At 36.8% G+C, this 17151-nt stretch overlaps 1 protein-coding gene across 1 annotated transcript in view; it reads right to left on the bottom strand.

Annotated features, from left to right (window-relative positions):
- Nucleotides 1–8509: 8509 nt before the first annotated feature.
- Nucleotides 8510–17151, bottom strand: part of LOC148831657 (AT-rich interactive domain-containing protein 3B-like) — a 53902-nt gene continuing 45260 nt past the window's right edge. Inside the window, exons 5-10 of the mRNA XM_088920217.1 lie at nucleotides 14896–15079; nucleotides 12492–12754; nucleotides 11169–11174; nucleotides 10270–10521; nucleotides 9194–9283; nucleotides 8510–8860 (exon numbers count right to left, since the gene is read on the bottom strand). Of these exons, the coding sequence (XP_088776343.1) occupies nucleotides 8709–8860; nucleotides 9194–9283; nucleotides 10270–10521; nucleotides 11169–11174; nucleotides 12492–12754; nucleotides 14896–15079 (947 nt within the window). The 3' untranslated portion in view covers nucleotides 8510–8708. The remainder of the gene's footprint in view (nucleotides 8861–9193; nucleotides 9284–10269; nucleotides 10522–11168; nucleotides 11175–12491; nucleotides 12755–14895; nucleotides 15080–17151) is intronic.

The following is a 17151-nucleotide window of genomic DNA, read 5'->3' as shown; positions in this document are numbered from 1 at the left end:
AATTAAATGTATTCTGAATATTTCATTTCAAACTGAATTTATAGCTATATTCTCAAAATATAATACAGATGACAATGGACTGGAAAAGTGATAATCAATCCCAAGCCAGGAGAGCCAAGGCTATCTTTACATTTTTATTTCAATTGCTCTTTTCTCTGGAACCTTCTATGGGGATTACAAAAATGCTTAATAGGGTTAAATATGTTTTAGAGTACTACCCTTTACTCCCCAAAAGTATCTTAAAATATCCAGAAAGTTATTTTCTGCTTAATACTATGGGTTAAATAATTAATGCTGCCTATCAGTCTGTACTAGTAGTCAATTTCTACTAAGGTCAATCTTTCAGTTACCAAGGAAAATGACAGAACTTCAGCTCCACAAAAGCTCATGACAAAGAAAACCAGTTTAACTTTCTGGTACACAATAAATACTGGATTTCATTTCCTTATATGCTTTAGGGGAAAGGAAAGAGGAAACTCATGACCACTATTTCTCAACAGGCAGAAAAACCACGATACAAGTCAACAGTTAGAAAAACTTCTGCAGAGCAGCCAAAACACCTCTACTAAAGTTCACATCATATTAAAATAGGACACATCTTCACTAAATGAAAATAATAGGTACAGTGTAACATTCTGAATAAGAAAAAAATGATTAAAAGCATTTATCAGTATAATGCAAATAAATACAAAGTGACAGCCTTCATTCAGGGGACATAAATGTTAAACCATACTATTAAAGGGGCTGTTTTGAAATACAAGAGGACTTCTACTCATGAGATCATTGAGGAAAATGCAAATCAAGGGTAATGGCAGTGCATTCTCACTTAGAAACGAGTATTTTGTGTGAATACAAACCACAGGCTAAGTCAAAACTACAGGAACATGCATTCGAAACTGAACAGGAGACACTTTTTTACTGAAAGGGATGAGGGTGCATATGAGGGGGCGGAGCGGTGGCTCTGTGGCTCAGGATCTGTGCCTGTGACTAGAAGGTTGTTGGTTCAAATCCCGCAGCCGGCAGAGGAATCGTACTGCGCTGGGCCCCTGAGCAAGGCCCTTAACCCCAACTGCTCCAGGGGCGCTGTACAATGGCTGACCCTGCACTCTGACCCCAAGCTTCTCTCCCTGTCTATGTGTCTGTGTCTCATGGAGAGCAAGCTGGGGTATGCGAAAAGATGAATTCCTAATGCAAGAAATTGTATAGGGCTAATAAAGCAACATTATTATTATTATTATAATAATATAACAAGCTTTGCAGCCACATTGTTGAAGCCACTGCATTGACTTCTTTCAGGAGCAGCTGGATGAGATCCTCAAATTACTTGGCTCCTACGTTTTCACTGGCTAGAGAAAATCTACCAGTGAATCCAATTGCCCCATAATGGTGGCTGAGGCAAGAAGAAAGTAACTACCTGGAAAAAGTAGTGTTGTTTTAAGTTGGGCCAAGCGTGTGAAGAGATGATTTTTTATCTTTTTTTGTCAAAAACTAGTCTGGCTGCAAGTCTGTGGACCAGGGGAGGAGAAGAGCTTGAGGCAATCTACAATATTTCACACTGATACTCATCTACCATGGTTTAAATGATGGAGAAACATTACTTTTACACCAAGGAGATTTGCCAAACTTCCTGGCTACTCTTTCAGAACAACTGCAAAGTTTTAAATGTGTGCAATAACTGAAACTATTTACTCATTTCCAAATTGCACAACCCACCACAGGAGCTGTGAACACCTTAATAAACAATGAAATAATGATGAAAAAAATGGTCTTCTCAAATCACTCATTCTGTAATGACCTTCCTGTGTAATACTTGTGTATTACGTTCAGATGGAAAGGATTGCAGATACATTTGGTGAGCCAAAGTCTTGTCATATATACTCCCTTTGAGCTTCTGTTAGTTACGATATGACAGTGACAGAATAGTATTGAGAAAATATAAAAGGAGTGGCAAGCATAATACACCCATGAATCCAAGTGAACTAGAGAATCAAACAACATACAACAAAGTTAGATATAAAGTAAAACTTTATCATGACATACATGTTTGAAGCCCTGAGAACCACATCTTTTAATTACTAATGTGAAAAAACCTGTGCCAATATCACTTTTGGAAAAAAGTGCTCCACTTTTAAATACACTTTACAATCATCATCACCAACCAATTTTACAAGCATTTGTTATATTTTCAATTTGCTTCTTTGACTAGGAAATACAAAATATGCACAAACCCACAAATGATTTTAAAAAGGAGCATTTAAAAAAAAAGATGAGGTATTGGATTACCAATTTTTATGCATTGTAATATACACATTAGGTTAAATAAAGTTAAAATTCAAATAATTCAGATGCAAAGGAGAATGCCATTTTGCATCTGACCCAATGTTGGCCTAAGATTAGCAGACCTCAATAGAATGTGGCTGTACATTCATGGATACTACCATTTAATACATGTAAACTGTGTTTTGGAACAATGTTTTCAATCATTATAAATGATGAATCAAATCATAAGCTCCAAGTCTTAAGATCTTTTGAGAGATCCATGATGGGTAACATGACAAAATGGACGCACAGGCAAGATGACATGTGACTGAATGTCATATAACATTATAAACAGTAATGGCACAATGTGCTCAAGGAAAGCCAGATACAGAAATTCTATACGGTCTGCAGCAAACATTTAACCCAAATAAGTGAACTTCATACATTTCCTAACAGTACCTTACAACCTATCTTCCCATTTTCAATTGGTTCCTTTAGGATCATATGTAGTCCCTAGAAACATTCATAACGAGAAGATCCTATAGCTTTAAAAGAAAGGAAAATCTAATAAATAAGACCGAGATAAAGGCTTGTAACTGATGTGTACAGAGACAATACCAATTGAAATAAAAAAAACAGCAAACCTGAAACATGGTTCAGACAACATTCGGGTAATTCTCCCTCAGTTTCTTACTGTATCTAAGTAGGTTTACTCAACAGTTAAATTAGGGTGAAAAACTCTTATCATGAGTGAGTTAGTCCCACAGCCAGGTTATCAACAGCCCTGTCAAGCGGTCGGCTGGCTCTGTAAAGATGGCTGCTGACAAGCTGGGGCAAGGACTGACTATCATGTCTACAATGACTCAACCTGGAATTGAAGCCAAGCCAGATCTTTGAAAACATTGGATTAAGCTACCCAAACCACTTGTTGTTTGTAAATAACACTGTTGATATTTCTGTTGATTAATTTTGCTTATTTTTTACTTCACAAAGACAACAGCAAGCATACAGTGTTACACATTCCTTTGTTGACTAGAGTGACCTGATTTATTTCCTATGTGAAGTTGTACCAGCTGACCAGAACATAAATGTGCAAAAGGTCATTCTAGTGAGAATAATGTTACAAGTTTATGCCAACTGAAAAGTTTTGCTTAAAGTGGCTATGAATGTGTTTAAACATAAGGGGAGAAATTACAGGGATACACTTTTTTACCTCATTTACATAAAATTATTTTTCACTTGAGATGCAAAATCACTTTTTGGCTATGTATTTTTACCCAGACTGACTCCATAACACAAGTTGTTGCTTTTTTACTTAAGAATTACAAAAAAAAACAAATTAGTTTAACATTAGTTACCATCCAACTGGCTTTGACTTTACTGATGCACCTTATTACATTTTGTTTTTATACAAATGATTTAGTAATTCAACGGATGGTAAAAATGTCAGTAGCATCATGAGGAGTGAACCACAAAAATATCTAAAAATATGCACGAGACCTCTCATGCACAGTTATTTTAGGAGAAATTGGTTGTCCAGTGGAGAGTAAAACAGTAAAACATTCTGGGGAAAAAGGATGATATACCTATTTTGTTCTAGTAAGATAGATACGCCCACAGCAGCATTGTAAAACTCATTGTGAGCTACACTTACATACAATCATCCACTCAAACGAAATGTCCACTATTCTACAATGTACTTTACATTGTGCCCAGCTTGCTACATAACAGAGTGTGCAACCGGCATCCAAAGAGCATCATGACATTTATGTACACTTACAAGTAAACAAAATTACAGGTGCAGACTGCAGCATTTCACAAGACTGCCGAGTAGCAGGTCTGATTGAAGCGGTCGCATTATTCCCTGAGTTTCTAATTAGGTTTTCCCTAAAGAGATATGAAGATTCCACATGTTTCTCTTTTCATTTGGAGAGACTTGGGAAGGGATGTGTGGAACATCAGCTTAAGGTGATGCCGTCATCTAGAAGTTTGCCATAGTGAGGTCATTGAAAAGCTGCCCCATTTCGTTAGAACTTTTTTCTTTCTTCAGTATCGGAACACCCTCTTCAACAGATTCTGAGAATCTAAAGTTAATGTTGTTATTCTTGCTCAGTTGAAAAATCTGCCATCTGATCGAGAATAACGAGTGAAGGCTTCTGGTTTTCAGTATTCATATGGAAATAACTTACATGCAAAAAGTGTTTTCCCAAAAAAGTGACCTTACCATCAGAACATTCTAAGTTTTTTTACCACTAGTGCAGTGGTTGTTTCAATCTGAGACCACAGTCTTTTTTTAACTTACTAATTGAACTGCATAACAATATACAATATAAGTAATTCATATTAGAACAGTTAATTTCAAAAGATTGTTTGGATAAAAGAGTTTCACCAATAACTACACAACTTCACAGTTATAGCCCACAGTGAGTAACTGCACTTTTGTGGCACACCTGGACAACCTAGCATTAAGATTTCTCAAGGCAGAGAAGAAATCAATAAGATAAAGTGTATTTTGAAGAAGGTTCTGAGATGAAATGGCCATGAGAATTTTATTCTGTATTTGTGATCAAACTAAGACTAAGAGTGCATAAATGTGAAACAGGGACCTTTTGTTAGGCACCAAGATATACTGCAAAAGCTTTTATAAATAATGTAACTATACTTAGGATACTGGTCATGTTAGTGTTAATAAATATCATACCTTTTATGAGTCATACTGTAGCTTAAAACTAAGATTCTCACTTTAGTCTGATCATATAGAGTAACCATATATGAGACTGAACACCAGAACACTTTCAGGCAGGAAATTGAAATTCATCGTCAATTAATGCTTGTGAACTGTAAATAAGCTTTTTTATCATTTAAACTGTGGTATTTAAGCAAAGACATAATTCTAAATCTATAAAAAAATAAGCCTCCTGTTGTCAAAGTGTCCCACTGATAACAGACATACAGTCATCAAAGCTACGGACTTCAAATATAATAAAACAAAACCATTTTTCATTAGTCAATAAATTTAAAATGTATGCAGAGTAAAAGCAGCACTGACTTAGGGCATGTTTTACAGCCATACATTCCTCCATTATCATGACCTGTCCTGAACTTTTGAAAAATGCATTCTGAAGAAGTGTCATGCACCACAAATGTTTGTGAAAACAGGCAAGTGAAAAAGCAATCAATGAACCAATACCAATTCAAAGCTTTTGAGAAAAGGAAAAAATAACTTCTAATTTATTCAGATTGTGTGCTGCAACCTAATGAAAACCAAAAATATAAAAGGACACGTACGCAGTTCTGCAAACACCCAAGTATAATGAGAGAAGACCCGTTCCTCTCTCAAAATACTCACCATTCTAAAATAAATTTAGTGACTTATTAAATTTCATAAACGTTTTAATTAAAGACCAGTAGTTAAAGTTGGCATAGGACAAATGGGGAAAAATTAGGGTCTGTAAATTACCTACTGACCCCAATGGCTTATTACACAGATGTTAAATAAAACCGTAATAAATCCCAGAAAACCAATGATATGCAAGTCTTGGGAATCCCAACAATATAATAGCAGCTTACTAAACAATTTAATATTAACTCTCAAACATACGTTACTGGGAGCCACAACGTGCTTCAACACTAATATAGATGATTGGCTGCTCACAAAAATGAACTATAAAGTACAGAATGATTTCTGGCAGTCTAAATTTCCATTTTCACAGTGTTTCATATTACTTCCAAAGTGAAGAGAAAACAAGCAAACCTTTCCATCAAATGCAGTACCTGTACTCATGAACTTGTGATATATCAGGACTCGACAGCTGTTTGGAAACATGATCTCGGAAATTTCGGATTAATAACCAAACCCCAGAACTGTATTATAACACTGCCATTAATGTTGAATAAATATGGAAGATCTCAGCTCCTTCTAAATTGCTCAAACAAATAGAAATGAAACGAGCAATCCAACAGCTAGGCACTAATCCAAGTCCTCCAGGTTGCTCAAAGCATTATTTTAGATTTGATGGAGAATATTTTAAACTCAATCTCAAAAGTTTTCCCAATTGAAGAAAGATATATATATATATGTACCCAATAACAGACATGGCCCATACAACATTCAAAATTTCTCTAATATTCTTAAATACAGCCATTCTGGACCACACAGAATACTTCAATGTGCATCACATAATGCTAGTCACAACCATGAGACTACCTAAAATTAAACTGGTATGAAACAAAGACAGGAGAAGATTCTAACAAACCAAGTATCGTTCTGAATGTGCCATCAGTGTCTTGGAACAAGTCATTTTCTAAAATTCATGGGTTATTGAAAACATCAGCCATTGCTTTTTGAAATCGGGAATTGAAATTTCATAATGTTCAGATCCAGGATTATTTACTACCAGGTACAAAGATGTTTATGATCTAAAGATGTTAGTGAAAAGATTGACACAGCTACAACTACATTCAGATTTTAATTGCCATAATGATCCAGTCCAAAGTGGTTCGTGTTTTTTTTAAGTTCGGATATGTAAAATCAACCCAGGTCAAACCAGGTAGCCTTCACATTTGGGACACCATTGTAAATTGCATAGGATATTTCACTTCAGTTACTTAATTACACAACCTTTCATTTAATGTTAATTAAATCTTTACCTGAAAAATACTGGATTTTACATTAATCTTGGTATACTGTTTTATTGACGACAAGCAAATAACTCTTATTCAAGAGTATGAGATGTCTTTGGTATTCAGCTGTACTCTGACATATATGCATCATCTGAATTGTGAGATAAATACTGGTCAAATGATCCTGTGATATTTTCCATAGAATGCCTTAGACTAAATGTTTTGAAACAAGCATGTGAAAAAACTTAAATCCCACAGTCCAAAGATAAACTGTCTTTAGAACATTCTGCTGGAAAAAAAAATCCAATGAGTCCTTGAACTGACAGCTGCAGTCCAAAGTCAAACATCTCTCCTAAAACGCATCACACCTGTGAAGCGCTGAGAGGACGCTCATGATAGTCTTTGGTTTTCAGCAATGAAATGTCAGGTTAGTTTGATCACATGAGGTATGTAGTTTCCCACAGACGTCTGAGGTATTTCACTGAGTTTATAATATTGTGCAAGGTGAGAAGAAACAAGCTTTACAGAAAGCCTGCATGACACATGTATTCCTGAGAAAGTTTCTTTCCAATAAGGAAAGGCAAGTATCATTTGAATGTGAACAGTTTTAACCTGGCCATTCTGCACTAGTGAGAATGATTTTAAAATCAAGCTTGTACCACAGATCACAAACTGTCTAACCACAGCTCTGAATATCTGTCGCAAGGCCTATACTCAATTCTTCCTTTATGGTTTGCCAAAAGTCAAAGCCCAGGTGAATAAAGGCTAGTTTGCTGTTGGAGCCAAAGGTGATGCATGCTTTGTGGAGCACTTATCTTAGTATTTCCACACAGTTTAAATGAGGGGAAAAGTTTGCATGGCATTTGATCAAGAAAAGCCTTTGAGTCAAAAACAACAGATGTGACAAACCATATAACAAGCTTTACACCCCGAGGACTATTCAGCATACAAACTTGGTGCTTCAAGTCATTAAATCACCCACAGACTGAACTAAAGGGCCCTTTAAAATGTGATAAAGAAAACCACAGTCAGGTTTATGTAGTGCAGCATTTCAGTGTACTAGCTTTCATGCTTTAAGAAACATTGGTTATAGCAATTTGATTTGATAGATAGGACTAACACAACCAGAAAACGCTACTGCTTTTTGAAGGTGGCAGAATTAGGATAGTCCGAGCTGAAATAGCAGTTCAGATTAGAACTGCATACTCTATAATTACATTTCATGGTATTGTTATCACTATGTCTGATTTTAGCTGCACATCAGCTATACAATTATTAACCTAACAGTACTAAAAATACCTTAAAGAAGAGACAGAAATTAAGGCTCACAGATAGAAGCATATCTGCTGGAGATGTGGGGGAGTTGGTGGAAGAAATCCTGTATCTCTACACAACATGGATTACAACAGTTATAATGCACATATTTGTAGGGGAAAAGCCTCCGTTGTGAATGCAAGAAGCAAAGCAAGGACCCTTCTGACTTAAGAAAATAAAGCTTAAAAAATGTCAGCTAAGGTATACTACAACTCCTGAGGTATATAAACACTGCAGATTACATGTTTTGAGGTATGTAACGGAGAAAGAGGAAAACAAAATCAACCTAAAATTAATCAATGACAACAACAAATTCATAATAAAAATCTTCAAGTTCCATTCAGAACGCTCATCATTTTTGGCTGTTCGTGTAGGATTTTTATGCATATAGACAGCCAGTCCTGATGAGTGCGATGAGGTAATAGTTGTGCAACAGTCTGTAAATCCCTGCTGGGTTAGTTTCTTTGAGGAGCCTAAGGAGCAGGTGGCAGTGACAGGGGGGAGAAAGCTCACTAAGGGGAGCCACTGGTGGAAGGTTCAGCTGAGCTGGGGGCCTTGGAGGAAGAAGAAGGGCTGTGAGAGGAGGAGGATAGGATCCCAAAACCCCCACTGGGGCCAGGAGGTCCTGCTGCCACTGCTGTTGGCTTCTGGGCAAAAAGTACTCCTGGAAGAGAAGAACAAAGAGCTTATTTCACATAGGAAAATCACTTGGCACTTTCATATCTGTACTTGTTGAGCAATTTCTTCCAATTGGTCAAAAAAAAGAACACATGAATTGTCCACTAAAATATTTGTCTTGGGAACTGGAATACAATAGGTTGTATCTGATTTCTACAATTCGTATGTTGAAAAACACCTAATGGCTCTAAAGGCGAGAGCAGCTTCAGTTTACGCTGCAAGAGTTTAACACAAAAATGATACATTTGGTATAGTACACCATAATGAGGATTTTCAACTCCTTAAGCCTTCCCAATTTGCCAGCAAATAGCATACATACCAGAATATATAGTGCCATTGACCTCCACTGACATATTGATACTGTTAGCTCCATTTGTAGAAATACTCAGTGCCATATCCTGCTTGTCTTCTGTGAAGGAATAAAAGTAATGGAACATGACTTCAGAGACAGAACAGCTGTATCAATATCCATCTCAACCTAAACAAGAGCAGGAAGGTGGTGCTTTAGTCCATCACTGCAGCTTCACCATCACATTTTCCACATGTATTACAGGATTCTAGTTTAAGAGAAAATAATTGTTTCTGTTATCTCCTTATCTTTGTCTATTCTAGCATTTTTAGGTAATGTTGTTTTAAGGCTTGAGATATTTGCTGAACTGTGATGGAGACAGAGGACATCCTCTATTATGCTCTAAGGAACCTTTGCAGTTTTCCCACTGTCCTTCAACTTTAGCAAAGTATTGGAAAATCAGACCCAAGTATCTAGATCTGGCAGTTTATTTAGGAGATCCATTCAAGGTGCAGAACTGAAATTGTGTCAATAACATCCACAACAGCAGCCAGACCTTACACCTTAGTGTGCGGTATCATTGTAATGAACTTCCATTTGCATCAGAGAATACAGTGAAATTGTAATACATGCTCTGAGTATGTTCTCCTGACATAAGCACTACTACATGACAATTCCCACCCTATCCTTAACTGCATAACCCATAACCAATATATAAAGACAACATATGCACTACAGGAAAGCATTTCAAAGTTCCTCAGTGCTTTATGACACCCCAACTATGAGAAGCTGAAGCCAAAAAATGGATGAAATCAATATGGGTATTAATTTACTGGTTTTGTTCTACTTTTTGTTGTGCATAAAAAAAGCGTTTTGACCATTATTGTGGGATTTCCTAGAAAGACTAATCTACATTTGTGCATAAGCAGCCCTGTTTAAAAACACAAATAAATGACAAAAATCTGCAGACAGTAGTTTGGGCATCTTCCTTGCGGTCTGTGGTGAGTCCAGTGAACCATGGAAATGCTGTTTCCACGGGTATATTATTTGAGGTACACAGAGGATGGAGGGCAAAAACCAGCAGATCCAAACAATGGCAGACTCACCTCGGCTGTTGATTCTGATGTTCATGGGGATGTGCGTTGCCATGGCAAGCAGGTTCTGCTGGAAGGCTTGCTGCATGAGCCTCTGCTGCTCTTCAGCCAGCCGCGCCATCTTCCTTTCGGGAGCCTCACTCGTCTCCAGCTTCTCCCGCAGCTGCTCAAGAGTGGCTGCACGGGTCAATCCTGCCACCTGCTGGCTGCCCAGTGCCATGGCCATAGGCAGGCGGCTTGGCAGGATTGATGGTGGGCCTTCTTCTGGGGAGAGGAAATTGCGAGTTAGACTGCAGACAATGAAAAAAAAAAGTCATGCTTTCAAGCAAAGGTCAGATGACAAGACAAAACTATCACAAGACTTTACTTGCAGCCTTGCCTTGGGTAAATTTATATACATCTTTAAAATCTCACCATTTCAAAGCAGTTAAAAAAATCAACGTGTTGATTGAATACATAAGCGCATATCTCCATCTATTGTACCCAAAAGCCCCACACATATAATCCAGGCCCTGTTTTGACAAAATGTACAGGCTAGTGTTGCACATTTGCTGGTTTCTACTACTGCTTCAATGATCATATTAGTCAAGTTGACCAAGTAGAATGCTTGACATATAAATGGTGAAGAGTGCAAAGCAATAAAGATTTGATTGGGGTTTATTATTCTATACTGACAGGAAAAGCAGTCTGTATCACTGCCTAGCAAGAATAAACAAGGTAAAGAATGACACTAACAGAGAAATGCATACAATTAATTATTTGAAAAAGTTCAAAAGTTCAAAAGCCTGCCTTTCAAAATAAGTGTCCAAAATATTTTATAAAAGTAAATGTCCAGGCAACAATACTTAGGTAACGCCCTGTGGATTTGAATAGATTCACAAAATGTCATACATAAAATCAATTCAACAAACTTGGTACTGATCTTTCAGCTCCACCTAGTGAGATATTTGGAAACTGTAATGAAACTTAAAAATCCCAGAGCTGTAGAACACACACACTTGGAAGGCTGAATATTAAAATTGTGTTTTAATGGGTTGATTTTCAGTGGCAGTAATGTTACCAACTTGCAACTAGATCCATTCAAAACTTAGAAGCTAAAGTATCAGCATGGAACACCTCCAAGTTAGACAGAGAAAACCTGTTTCTGCAAGTGGTGCTAGTGGACAACTTCAAAACCAATGCCATAGTATAGTCACGAGGGACACAAGACACTGTAGGAGTTAGTGTTCTTGGGGCAGGACATTAAGAACCAAAGTGCTCACTGTTTTGACATTAAAGATTAGAAAAATTGTAAATTTTTCAATTAAACAAAATCTGTACAACCAACTGATAATCTGGATAAAATGTTTTTTTCCTTACTTGGGATTAAGGTTCCAAATTAGGCTGGTGGCAAAAGCAGAAATTTCATATGCTGATGAGAAAGCAGTGATAATGCTACCTTCTCAAAAAAGCAATTTGCTTCTCATGACTTTAACCTGAGTCTGAAACCATGAATGTAAAAGTGAGAAGACTACAGCCATTTCAAACTACAAAAAGTAACATTAATTAATAAATAAATGTACAGTCCAGTTACATTACAAGCTATGTTACAGCAAAAGATACAATTTACAGTTCTGTCCTCCAACTGAGTCTTAATGCCTCACAAACTCCCACACAGCCCAATAGAGGGAACTCTGTCTCCATCAACAAAGATATTGCTGTGTGCTAAAAAGGCATTTTGATATTAAAACACAGCCTACACAACCTCACATCTTGAGTAAAATAAAACTATCCATTTAAAGAATGTACTCATCCACAGTAATATCTTGTATATAATATAAATGTGATCAGTTATCTGCTAGAGAGATGCTCAGCAGCCAGGAAAGCTAGCAATATTACCTCTGTCGCTATCTCTTGGGGATATTTTTCCTTATTTTGAAGGAGGTGGCAACTTTCAGCTGACTCAATTATAAGACAAATATAAGCTCTCCTCAAAATGAGCATAAAGGGCATGTGTGTTGTGATGAGCACTATTCCTTTAAATATGATTTAACGTGATTTCCAATCAATACGTGCACAATCGCTTCAGATTTAATTGATTCTTGGCTAATGAATGCTGGTAGGGAAATCATTTGAGTTTTTTTGTCATTACATTTTACCTTAATTCAGACACAAAGAAGACTGCATAATGTCACTTAGGCAATTAAAAGGCCACTGGTCTGAGCTGCAAAAGTCATCATATTTTCTGATGTAACCTTTACCCTTTTTCACTGAGGGACTGGAGGAGGCTGGCATGCCATTGTTTGCCCCAGGTGGGGCTGCTAGAGAAGGCAGGTGCATCTTGGGGGAAGAGAGGATCTGTGGGGCCCCAGCAGGTGTGGGGGAGAAGCGGAAGAGGCTGGTGCTGTAGCTGGGCCTCCTGCCCTCCCGCCGATTGCTGTCAATGGCAGCCTGGAGTTCCACAGGAGAGCTGAGACCCTTCTTCTCACACTCGTAGGGGTAGAGGTACTTCATATACCTGCAACGACAGCAGAACGACAAAGTGAATCTGTGGTTTAATTTTTGCATAAAGTGCCACAAAACTCACAAGATCACAATCAATAAACGGAAGGAGCAATTAAACTCACCACAGCCAAAAAAGCCAAAGCATTTTTACATAATAGTCAATATTTGGCTCCCACAGAAAACACGGTATGTGATAGCATTAAGGAAATATTGTCTGAAATGAATAATAAATGACTCTGTAATGGGCTCCTCCACTAAGCACAGACTAAAGACAACCTTATAACCTTACAATTATAATTTGTTCAATATTTAGTTTCACCAACAATTGTTGGCCATTACAAAATTATAGGTTAGAGTCTAGGGAATTTATAATTAATTATAAATAATTACCCACTAGAAATAAAAAAAACATTTTCATAATCTCACAAATGTTTTATACTTCAGAATTCTGGCAGCTGGTAAAACTACATAAAACAATTAATAGGTTTATTCCATGCTGAAAAGAGAAGAGAGAGAACTGTTGTTTCGGCTAAGAAGCCTTCTTCAGGTGTGAGTTACATAAAACAATGGTTTTGTTTGCATGTGGCTTGCCATTTCCTTTCATTAAGACTTCTTTTACACATGCAAATAAGTTTTATGAAGAAAGTGTAATTTTTAGCAAGAGATGACAAGAGATGCATGAAATTCAAACTCTGAGGAGAGGAAATAGGCAAACAAACTACATTGACAAGCTCAAATGCTTACACTCTTGTGGTTGAGGGAGTGGGTGGACTTAACTCTTTGTGGGCAAAAGATATATTAATAAGAGATTAACGAATCAATTTTAGATAGAAATGTTTAGAACATAAGGGGCTGTGCCATGAAATACTGTTTTTGAGGCCTTAGTTTTTCATATTAAATTTGGAAATGTTTTGAGCTATTTTTTTAGAAAGCCAAGACAAAATATCTAGGGACAAGATCAGGCCAGTAAAGTCTAACCTGAGACAAAATAATATTTATGTTAGAAATTAGGTTTACCAATTTAAAGGGGAACTGCAGCATCAATTTCTTATACCGGTTATTAAATCTTGGTAACAACAGAAATTAATTAACTGTATCGCAACATTTTACAAATTCTAAACTAGAGTTGCCGTGTTGTCGGAAACCACTGGTCTTGCCATAGGCAAGAGTGAGAGTTTACGCAAATTTAACATGAAGCAGCCCTTCTTGCTCACTAGTCACTGTTCACTGTAATGACTGCTGTACTTATTTGCTCATACACCGCATTACAGGTTGTGCAGCAGACATTTCACCAAAGAAATGTTCCAACATAGATAACATGTAAGATGTATTTGTTGGCAAACAGTCTCAAAGTTGAGAGTAATATTTCTATAGGATTAAAAGAGATGCATTAACAACATGTGCCTGTTTATATTGTAGTAAGACCATATCACATCACCGGAGGTTCCGTTGCCTCGTTCTGAATAGCAGAATTTGGTACTGTACATACCTTGAAATTTTGTCTATTTTGTGATGGAAGTTGGAGATTTTACATGTTAGATGTACATTTTACTTTCATTGCAGTTTGAAATGCACTCAGTCGATTCTTTCTTACCCCAAAATATAAAAATAGTGCTGCAGTTCCCCTTTAATGATATTTTTGCACATTCCCCAGACAGAATATTGTGGGGTAACCTGGCTAGACTGGCCACCATTTTTAAGTCACTGTCTGAATGAAGGCTTCGTGTGGCTACATAGTAAAGACCAGTGGGATTCTTGACAAGTCAATTATATACGAAGACTCAAATCAATTACTTCTAAACTAACCTTATACCGATACTATAAAAACAATCAGAAGTAAAGCAACCTAAAGTGTCTAACTCTAACATTTAATAATTTTTATTTTGTGTACCAAAGTTTCATGACTAACACAACAAAAATGGACTAATTGGCACTTTATCTTCTACTGTCACTAGAAAACAGCTGCTTAGATGGGCAACAACAGTAGCTCTTTGCACGGGAGAATCACAAAAATATTTCAACCGCCCTAAAGAGGGACTACAGAACATGAAGACCATGAAACACCATGTAACATGAAACAGCTTGAAAAATTAAGTACTGATCAATCGATCCTCTAAGCAGCCAGCTGTGCAGGATGTTACAGGACTGCCTTACTGTGTGCGGAGTGTGAAGGCTGCACTGGTAATGGAAGTTGGCAGATTGAGGCCCTTGGTGATCTCTCTCCAAATCTTCTTGTTGATAACCTCCACCAGGCCACCCTTTTCTGTCACCAGCTTGTACAGCATGTAGAGATCCAAGACTTGCTTTGCCATAATAGGGATTCGGTTCACAGGTGTCCCTGGAAGTCCAAACAAAACAGGAATTACCTGGAGAAAAGCCGGGGATGTGGAATTTTGATGTGATGTCCAAACCTAAAGGAACCAAGCTTGGTAACGGAAACCCAAACCAATTAAGAACATGATGCTGAAAATGATTTGAATGTTTTAGTTCAGATAATAAAAATGCTGCCACCAGTGAGTTCATCATGGAAGGGATAACTTAATAAATATTGCTTGTTTTTTCACATGGTGTGCAGAAATATTTTGTATTATAAAAGAAACAACTCAAGAATTTATTTTTAATCACAATACAAAAGTTGAGGTATTTTACAGAGCCAATCATACCGCTTCAGGAAAGTATATATCCAGGAGATAAGTTGCTAACATAAACCTAAGCGATTTGGAACTATCACATTTTCCAATTCTAATAAACTGAACTCAGATGAGTCACAGGCAAAGGTGTCTTGAACTGGAAACATGCAAAACCAAGACAAAATCAATCCAACCACTCCATTGCACAGCATTCTCTAGCCTTAATCCACCTCAGAACAGAACAGCCAAAGGCTCAGGTCTGTTTAATGAAGCCCATTTCTTTAAACCTGGAAGCAAACATACTGCAGTAGCCTAACAGATTCCAGGATTTATTCATGTTTATACCAGCCAGACCTCTAGCCACACATGGCTGCTCTCAGCATAGAATAAACCCAACTACCCTCCTTGATTTAAAATAGATACTAATTTTATTTTTGCTTTATTTTTTTCACACATAGAAAATATATCAGTACTTTTTTTCTGGCACAGAATCCTGAAAGAAATCATTTGAACAACAGATTCAAAGCTAAAAAAGTTAAAAGAACCTTATTTTCTTCTTAAGGCAAAAGCAACATTGCTGCAAAAGTCAGTATTTAATACAAATTAAGACTTATCAAAACAAATTCAAAATTTGACACTTTATACACCTCTTCTTCATTCATTTTGTTTGGAGTTTTAAGAAACAAACAAAACCCTCACTAGCCCACCACTAAAAAGGCAATTCTCACACAATTAATATTAAAGGTCTTCCCAGTGACATGATATGGGTTAGGTGATGACTCATAACCTAATGGAATACTACATTGCACATTTTGCATCCTTGGTATTAAAAAGTTTCTAAATATTTCTTGTGTATTCTCACTTCATTTCCCTTTCTTGGGAAAGTAGCAGCTTTATGAAAAGATTCCATTACTGGGTTTCTGTATTACCAAAATTGAAATGTATACTTTTTTTGTGATTGTGTACATGTCTAATTTGTTTACATCTTGAGAAACATGTGTTCATACTCATGGAATCTTATTATATTAGCCTTTTATTCTCAATAAATCAGAAATGACCTCTGACCTTAACAGTTGAACTATTTGTTTACTGTACAATTGATATTCAATACTCTATTCAGGTAGGAGGAGTTTGAGTAGCTAAGAATTCATTAGAGTTTCGAGCTTTTTTAATCTTGAAGCATTAATTCTACTTCATTGGCTGGGGATTTCATGCTTGTTTAAAGCTCTCAACAGATCTCCAACAGATATTTGAGATATCTTTTCAGAACTTGTGAACCTTCTAAAAAATGACTACACCATAAGGATAAAGCAAGCATCAGGCTCTATACATACAGGAAAACCTGCACAACATTACAGGAATATTCCCCTTTAAATTAAGTGTTTTAAATTATGAGCTTATCTTGAAGCATTTTAATTCCACTTCATTGGCTGTGGATTTTCATGCTTGTTAACAGCTCTAAATACATCTCCTACAGACATTTGATACATCTTTTCACAACTTCTCTTCATTGACAGGAGAATTTTGCCAGTTTTAGAAAGGTGCGACTGATCCTAGGTCTGAGCTCTCGGGTGACCAGAGCTAAATGTCAATAACTACTGTCACAGAGAATACTTAACTCATCTTTGGAGCTCTATGGAGATATACCCAGTCTGAGGCTCTTAGCAATGTTTAATGAAGAAGCTCAAGGTGCCATTAATTACCAACAAAAATGGCCATCCAGCTCATATTGATAATGACTGGCCAATTAAATTTGGCAATTTAAAATAGCCCTGAAAGA

Source organism: Atractosteus spatula, chromosome 7 (assembly GCF_055471065.1).
Source record: "Atractosteus spatula isolate fAtrSpa1 chromosome 7, fAtrSpa1.hap1, whole genome shotgun sequence".
NCBI classification, from domain to species: Eukaryota; Metazoa; Chordata; class Actinopteri; order Semionotiformes; family Lepisosteidae; genus Atractosteus; species Atractosteus spatula.
This window is presented reverse-complemented; position numbering and strand designations above follow the sequence as displayed.